This window comes from Otolemur garnettii, unplaced genomic scaffold (assembly GCF_000181295.1).
Source record: "Otolemur garnettii isolate 467f Iridium unplaced genomic scaffold, OtoGar3 scaffold00198, whole genome shotgun sequence".
Lineage (NCBI taxonomy): Eukaryota > Metazoa > Chordata > Mammalia > Primates > Galagidae > Otolemur > Otolemur garnettii.
Genome location: NW_003852593.1, coordinates 2350393 through 2359048, shown reverse-complemented (window position 1 = coordinate 2359048; position 8656 = coordinate 2350393). Strand labels below are relative to the sequence as shown.

The following is an 8656-nucleotide window of genomic DNA, read 5'->3' as shown; positions in this document are numbered from 1 at the left end:
AAAAAAAAAAAAAAGTCATTCATGTAGTAGATTATTAAAACATTTAGTATTGAGTTTATTATTTGAGGATTATCCTAATGACCACTATAATTACGATCCCCTTGAATAACAAGGACACTAGCTTCCCTTAGCATCAGGTAGCAGCCTGCATTCACTGTATACCTCTTAGGAGTGGTGCTACAGTCTGAACGTGTGCCCCTCTCGCCAATTTCTGTTGAGATCCTAGCCTCCAGGGTGATGGTATTAGGAGGTGGATCGGCACCCTTGTAAGAGGCCCCAGCGAGGTGCCCAGCCCCTTCCCCCTTGAGAGGACGTAGCAGGAAAGCCTGTCCACAAGGAAACCAGTCCTCACCACACACTGACTGTGCCTGATCCTTGGTCTTGTAAATCTCGGTTGTTTAGAAGCGACCCAGTTTGGGCGATGGCAGCCTGAACAGGCTGAGCCAGGCTGGGTCACCTCACTGAAAACTCTGCCCCAGATCCAGGCTCAGAGGAGCCAAGTCACTTATAGATTTAATCAACATTCTTTGATGTTTAAAAAAACCCAAACCCAACTCAGATGAGCTTAGCTGGGAGTAGGGAGTTGTGGACTCACGTAACCAGAAAGGACAGGGATGGGCTAGATCTGGGAACAAATCATCGTCAATTGACTTATTGTCCCAAATGTTCTGCACCCGGGGTGGTGACGAGATGGCAGGAAGCTGGAGGTGACCGAGGGAGTTACAGTTTCCTACCACTTCAATCTAACGCTCCCCTAACAGAAAAGATGTCTCCTCCCAGCAGCCACACGCAGGTGCCGGGGAAAACCCCCAAGCTCTGGCGAGGTTCTCATGCCCTGAGCTGCCGATTCTCACAGTGCGTGTCCCTGAATCAAACTACTTATTCCAATGGGAAATTACTCTCTCCGGCCCCACCAGAATGTCATCTCCAGGAGACCTGGTCAGTCCCATTTCCTGGAGGGCATCCCTGAGGCCTTCCAACATTTCATACCTGGGATGTGCTTGGGCACAGGGGTAGACAAAACGGAATCAGAATCAACGTAGCCCACCTCTGTTTCCCTTCCTTCCGCCAGTCGCCTCTATACTGGCCTCTGGAACAGCAGAGGCCACGAGCCACAGGCCAATTTGTGTAACAGAAATAACAGACACATTTCCAGAAAAGTGAGGCTCTGTTGGAACAGAGTCTTGGCCCTCTGGCAAAATAATCCACTTCTCTGACCTGAAATTCCCTTAGCTCTTTGGAACAGTAAATCTACCTGCCCTGCTCGCCCCACAGGCTTTCAAAGGCGGTGAAAGTTGTCTTCAAACTTGGGAGGCAGGTTGAGCAAGCTCCTTCCTCTCTCTGAACACTCTCCCTGGGAGCCCGTCCAAAGTCAGCTCACCAGAGTCACCACACATGCCCACATCTGCCCATCAGCACCTCGGCCTTGTCCACTTGTCCAGATGGCCCACGACATATAGCCCATTTTCAAGTCTACATCCTTGACAAAGCGCTTCCTGATTCTCCTAAACCTAAAGTAATCTTATTCTCCCTTAAATGGCCGAGGCCTGTTACCTGTACACCTCTACCACCATCTCGTCATTTCACAAGAAGCCCAGGGAGCTAAACTGGCCAGGTGGCCCTGTGGTTGTGGCCGTTCTTTCTGTGCATACTAGACTCAGGTAGGACAAGAGGATTTTCTGGAAAGAAAGCTCACTGCAGGTGTTGCTAATTTACTAAATTCAAACCTGGATCCTCTACATTTCGAAGGTCAGAGTAAGGCTTGGGTCCTCAAACTACAGCCCACAGGCCACATGTGGCCGACGAGGACATTTATCCGGCCCGCCAGGTGTTTTTGCCACCGCTGCCTGTCCTGCTTAGCAGCCGACTGATCCCGGGGCCTGCAGTCCAGCCCTCCAAAGGTCTGAGGGACAGTGAACTGGCCCCCTGTTTAAAAATTTTGAGGACCCCTGGAGTAAGGTTAAGGAGGCAACAGGGAAGCCAGGAGCTCCTGACCCAGCTGGGCTGTAGTGTGGGAAAGTTGCTACAACAGTTGAACCACCCTGGGACCGTGTGGGCAGGAAACTTAGGGACCTGCCGTAGGGTTCACCTGTGGTTCTCCTTTGTAAGTCATGCTTTCTTATCATGGATACTTCAAGAGCTTTTGTGCCACACCCTTTTAAAAAACATTTTCTGAAACACTTTTGTAATAGAAAACGTGTTAACTGCGTTCACCTCTTTCTTCTCTTAGTTGTCCTTTAACCTACAGACACAAAAGGTATTTTTAAAATCTTTTTCTTTTCTTGTTTCAGAAGTTCGATTCGGTGGAAGAAATCATTGAACACTACAAGTACTTTCCTATTATACTAATTGACGGGAAGGATAAGACGGGAAGCCACAGGGAGCAATGTTACCTCACTCAGCCGCTCCCCCGCGCCCGGCATTTGTCACCACCCTAGCTGGGGTCTGTATCTTCGGTTCTTTGGGGTCAATGCTTCCATCACTTTCCATTTATTTCAAAAGATTATTTTCTATGTCTTTCAAGGAATGACTTTTTCAACTTTGTAGAAAAGAAAAATAGCCTGTAACAGAAAGTGGAAAATCAATCACGGTTTTGCAAGTTCTGCAAAGAAGACAGGTCGAATATTCCCGACACACATTTTACAACTGAGGAAAAGGCACCTCACTGGCCCAAATCTGCCGGTGACGTAGTTGTGACTGGAACCAGGGTCTTCACACGTAATTCCCTGTCACTGAATATGTGCTTTACTGGATCTGGAATTGAATATTCAGTGATTTGCATCTGGCATGCCCAGATTCCAAAGTGTTTTAATACTAATCCATGTTGAACTGTTATCTCATTTTTGGTTTAAAGGTGTTACTTGACACCTAGCCGCAGTAAAGTAAGGAAATATTAGCCTTATCCAGTTATAATATCTGTGCATTCCAGATACTTCTTTCGGACTCGATAATTGCCATTCTGGATAAATGTATCTCCTCCCTTGCCTTTAATAACAGACTTTGGTAGTATTTGTTTGTGCACCACACGTGTCTTTGTCACTAAGCTCTGCTGTAGATGCTGGAAATAGAGCAGTGGGTAAGAGAGACGGACAAGTAAAGTACAAATAAACAAGATACCCTAAGGCATTTCCCACTAATTTTGTTTCCCCTTTAACACTTACGACCAAGTGTTTGTGGGTCGGGGTCAGCACTCCGTATTTTAATGAAGTTCCTTTGACATGGCTTTGAAAAGTCCTAAACCAGTAAACTTAGTTTTTCCAAACTTACCTAATAGAAAATTCTCCCTCTTGTGAAGAATGTGTGTGTGTGTGTGTGACAGCATCACAAATCAATCAAACCTCCTGTTCTAATCACCACGGAGGAATCCAATGCCCCCCTGTCAAACACGGCACAGCATCATGAGCATGTGGCCACACAGTGTTCATAAAACAGCCTGTGCTGAACCCAGGAACGGATTAACCAACTGTGTCAATCCAGGGAATACCATTCAGCCATAAAAAGATGGAGACTTTGTACCTTTTCTATTAATCTGGATGGTGATGAAGCACATTCTTAATAAAGTATCACAAGAATGGAGAAGCAAGTATCCAGAGCACTCAATACCAATATGAAGCTGGGGACAATCTACAGGTGTCCTCAAACTACGGCCTACGGGCCAAATGCGGCCCACCTAGGATATTTATGTGGCCCGCCAGGTGTTTTTGCCGCCACTGCCTGTCCTGCTTAGCAGCTGACTCGTCCCCGGGCCTGCAGTCTGGCCCTCCAACAGTCTGAGGGACAGCGAACTGGCCCCCTGTTTAAAAAGTTTGAGGACCCCTGATCTAATACATGCCGACCTAAGTAAAAATTCAATTCAAGTTGGGGGGAGGAGGGAGAAGTGGGGAGGGAAGGAGGAAGGGGATTGGAGAGCCCCACTGAGGGGGCACAATGTAAGGGTAAATGGCACATTTACCTCTTGGGCGCAGGACACAACTACAAGAGGGACCTTACCTAACAAATAGCACTGTAATGTAGTTGTCTAGACCCTCACATTACAATGAATTTTTTTTTTAAAGACGGCCTATACCGTGTAAGAATAGCATTGTATCTGTGTGTCTGTTTTCTTCTCCTAAGTAATATTTGTTCTAAGTAAGTGCATTTACTTTTATTGAACATTGGTGATCTAAAGCTGTTGCTAACATAAGTGAAAGCAAATATGTACTTAAATAGAACATTTTCAGATTGCATTAATGTACATAGCTATCATTTAATTAAAAAAAGATTAAAAAAATAAAATATAACATTTTCTGTAGTCAAGCATTGAAAAGGGGATCAAAACATATTTTAATTTGTTTTCATGTCCTATTTATCACCCCTAAAGCCCTTTTGAAATCATATTTCTTAGAAATTTAGGAAAATTTTCTAGAAAAATTATTGACGTTTGATAACTGTGCTAGATCTCTAGAATAAAGATAATTAAGACACAATCCCTGGGATTGAATCTTTCTGTTTGTGATTTATATTTTCATCTTGTTTAAGAACTCTTTACCTATGCCAAAGTCAAAAAAATTATTAGATGAAAATGTAAGACTCAATCTGAAAATTTGCTTTTTGCTTTGAGCTGTTGTTTGCTTGTAGAATGTGGTTTTAACCTCAAGCCCCACAGGCAAGATGCAATATTATAATCCTCTTAGTAGGGTGAGGTGACATCTCACTGTGGTTTTGATTTGCACTTCCCTCAAGATCGGTGACGCTGAGCACCTCCTGTACCTGCCGGACATCATCAAAAAAAGTGATGGCAAAGATGCGGATGGATTGGGCCCCACGCACTGCTGGTGGAAATGTGAAGTGAGCAGCCGCTCTGGAAGGGTAGAGAACTTTCTCATAAAATTAAAACCCCATGTAGCACTGCCGTACCCAACAACCTCACTTTGGGGTTTAGAGCCTAAAGAATTGAACTCAGGACCCGGAAGAGGCATCCGTAGCTCCATGTTCACTCCAGCACTGTTCAGCAGAGCCAAGGTAGGGAACAGCCTATGTGCCCGTCAGCCGGTGAACAGACAAAGAAAACACGTCCTCTACACACATGGAGAATGGTTCAGCCTTAATGAAGAAGAAAACCCTGCCCTTTGGGACGGCCTGGGTGAGGCTGGGAGATGCTGTGTTAGGTGAAGCACGCCAGCACAGAGGGAGCAGGACCACAAAACCCACTTATGTGAAGCATCTCCAATCCTCAACCCACAGATGAAGAGAATAGGATAGAGGCTGCCACAGGCCAGGAGGGGAAACGGGTGTCACCGTTCAACAGGCGGAAGGTCTGGGTTACACTCGGTGAGTGAGTTCCAGAGATTGCTGACCAACAGGGCACCTACAGTGAGCAACGATGTGTCAGACACTTAACACTTTGTTCAGAAGGCAGATCTCTTACTAAATGTTCTTACCACAAAAAAGGAAATAGGGCAGGAAGCAATTTTTTTTTTTTTGAGACAGAGTCACTATGTTCCCCTCACAGAGTGCTGTGACATCACAGCTCACAGCAACCTCAAACTCTTGGGCTTAAGCAATTCTCTTGCCTCAGCCTCCCAAGGAACTGGCACTACAGGTATCCACCACAACACCCAGCTATTTTTTTGTTGCAGTTGTCATTGTTGTTTTAAGACTCACTCCTGGGCCAGGTTCAAACCCGCCAGCCATGGTGTACGTGGCTGGCACTCTACGCCCTGGGCTACGGGCACTGCCCAGGAGGAAATTTTTGAAGGTCACGGGTATGTCTGTTTTCTCAGCTGTGGTGATGGCTTCATGAGTATGCACGTATGTTCAAACTCATTAAAAAGTACACATGAAGTACGTCCACTTTTTCTTATATTAATTATACCTCAATAAAGCTGTTTTAAAGAAGAAGGAGGAGATACACTTGTTATCCAATCACACAAGGCAGAACAGTAGGGCAAGTAGTTCTCTCTCCTGTCCCCCCACACTGCCCCACTGGCAGGCAGAGTGGGGCCTGCGGGGAGGATGAGTCAGGGAAAGTTCCCCAGAGGACACGTCAGGCAGGGCCTTGAAGGTGCTCCTGGGACTCAGGCCGGGTAAGTACTTCATGGGTCTACTTTTGCATGGTCTTGTCTAACAGGTGCCTTCTAGGCCACAGGGAACCAGCAGGGACCACCTGCAGGGGCCAGTGAACACCATAGGGGCAGGTCTTGGAGAAAGGACAGGTGATTTATTAAGCGGCTCCAGGCAAACTGCTCACTATACAGAAAAAAAAAGAACACAGTTATGTCTCCACCTCACATCCTATACAAAAACACATTCCACCAGAAACCAACCTCTCAAAGCAAAAAGCAAATTTCGAACTGAGTCTTGCATGTTCACCTAACCATTTTTTTGGCTTTGGGATAGGTAAAGAGTTCTTAAGACGAAACTGTAAGTCATAAACGGAAAGATTCAGAGATTCCTGACACCAAAATTTAAATGTTTGCCTAAGTTAAACAAAGCAAAAGGCAATTAAACAGCCTAATACATGCACCTGTAAGCAAAGGGCACAAACGAGTAACTCACTCACAGAAAAGGGAGGGAGCCCAGTGCTGTAGTCATGGCATACAGCTTGTGCAGCTGTCACAACTGAGCAGAGATGGAATTAATAGCTGCCAATACACTGTCATGGAAGGGACCTGTCATTTTTTTTTGAGACAGACTCTCAAGCTGTCACCCTGGTTAGAGTGCTGTGGCATCACAGCTCACAGCAACCTCCAACTCCTGGGCTCAAGCGAGTCTCCTGCCTCCGCCTCCCAAGTAGCTGGGACGACAGGCGCCCACCACAACGCCCGGCTATTTTTTGGTTGCAGCCGTCATTGTTGTTTGGCGGGTCCGGGCTGGGGATTCAAACCCGCCACCTTAGGTGTATGTGGCTGGCGCCTTAGCTGGTTGAGCCACAGGCGCCAAGCCGAAGGGACCTGTCCTTAAAGACAAATGACATGACCTCAGGAAACAGAGCAGGCACTGGAGTGTGGCTGTGCAGGTCCCCAGCCCACAGCACTAGGAGACTTTAGCCAGAACACCTAAAGCAGTGGTTCTCAACCTTCCTAATGCCACGGCCCTTTAATACAGTTCCTGTGGGTGGCGACCCACAGGCTGAGAACCACTGACCTGAAGGGAGGCCTGAGAGTGAGCCCCCCATGAGGACAGCAGATGGGCTTCCTGTCTGTCCAGAAGAGAAAAGTAAAATGGGCCGATGAACACACAGGAACATCCCTCCATGCTTCCTGGGGAGCTGCACAAAGCAAAGGGCAACCCCCCAGGACCCTGTCCCCACATCCCCAAGGTCATGCTCATCTGACAGCTACTTGTACAACAGCAGCTGCAAAACACTAACAAAATAGCTGTTACACTGCACCTTTCACTCGCCACACAGGGACAGATTAAAGATCTGGAATAAAACTAGAAATCGGTAGCAATGGGAAAACAAGAAAATCCGCAAATACTTGGAAATTGAACAACTCATTATTAACCAACCAGTGGGCCAAAGGAGAAATTACAAAGGAATGTGAAAACGATCTGGAGACAAATGAAAAAAAGGCCCACCACATACCAAAGCTGGAAGGCAGCGGAGAAGTTAATTACTAAGGGGGGGTTTGGGGGGGGCTCCCTGTAAAGGAGGAAGATCTCCAGCCAACAACCTAACTTTACACCTTGAGGAACTAGAAAAAGAAGAACAAACTAAGCCAAAAGCTATCAGAAGAAAGGACATAATAAAGATTAGCTCAGAGATAAACGAAAGAGAGGCTAGAAAAACAACAGGAAAAAAATCAACAAGATCAAAAATTGAGGATTTATTTTTTAAAAGATCAATAAAGTTGGCAAACTCTTAGCTAACAAAAAGAGAGAGAGAGAAACGTCTTACACAATTAAAATTAGAAATAAAAGAAGGGCCGTTAAGCTGATGCCACAGAAATAAAAGGATTAAGCAGGCCAGTGGCTTCATCCGCAGTCTGTAGCCCCAGCCACTCTGGAGGATCAGGTGGGAGGGCTGCTTGAACCCAGGAAGAGTCCACATAGCAAGACCTCATCGCTAGGAAACGAGGATTATGAGAAACCACTATGAACAATTTTATGACAGCAGCTTAAATAAACCAAGGGAAATGGATAAATTACTAGGAGCACACAACACCAGATCATGAAGAAATAAAAAATCTAAATAGACCTGCAACTACTTTGGAAATTAAAGAACTAATGAAAAACCTCTCAAGAAAGAAAGGCCCAGGACCAGATGTTTTCACAGGGGAGGTCTACCAAACGTTTAAAGAAAAATGAACACTAATCCTTCTTCAACTCTAACAAAGAACTGAAGAGGTGGGAATACTCTAATAGCTGTAACAGCTATTTTTGTTAGTATTTTGCAGCTGCTGTTGTAAACTCTTCTCTGAGGCCAGCCCTATCCTGACAGCCAAACTTAAGGCATGAGAGAACTGCAGCCCAACATCCCTAATGGACATCAGTGTAGAAATTCTCAGCAAACTCCTAGCAGAATGAATTCAATGGCACATTGAAAGGATTGTATGCCACAACAAACCAGGATTCGTGATTAGAATGCAAGGAATGTTCAACATATGAAAATCAATTAATCTAACAGATGACCGCTACAAACCACATGCTTATCTCAACTGATACAAAAAAAAAA

The 8656-nt window shown here is 45.6% G+C and overlaps 1 protein-coding gene across 1 annotated transcript in view; it reads left to right on the top strand.

Annotated features, from left to right (window-relative positions):
- The window catches only part of CLNK (cytokine dependent hematopoietic cell linker), a 114166-nt gene extending 111728 nt beyond the window's left edge, over positions 1 to 2438 (top strand). The window contains exon 16 of the mRNA XM_023507705.1: positions 2292 to 2438. Coding sequence (XP_023363473.1) covers positions 2292 to 2438 — 147 coding nt within the window. The remainder of the gene's footprint in view (positions 1 to 2291) is intronic.
- The last annotated feature ends 6218 nt before the right edge of the window (positions 2439 to 8656 follow it).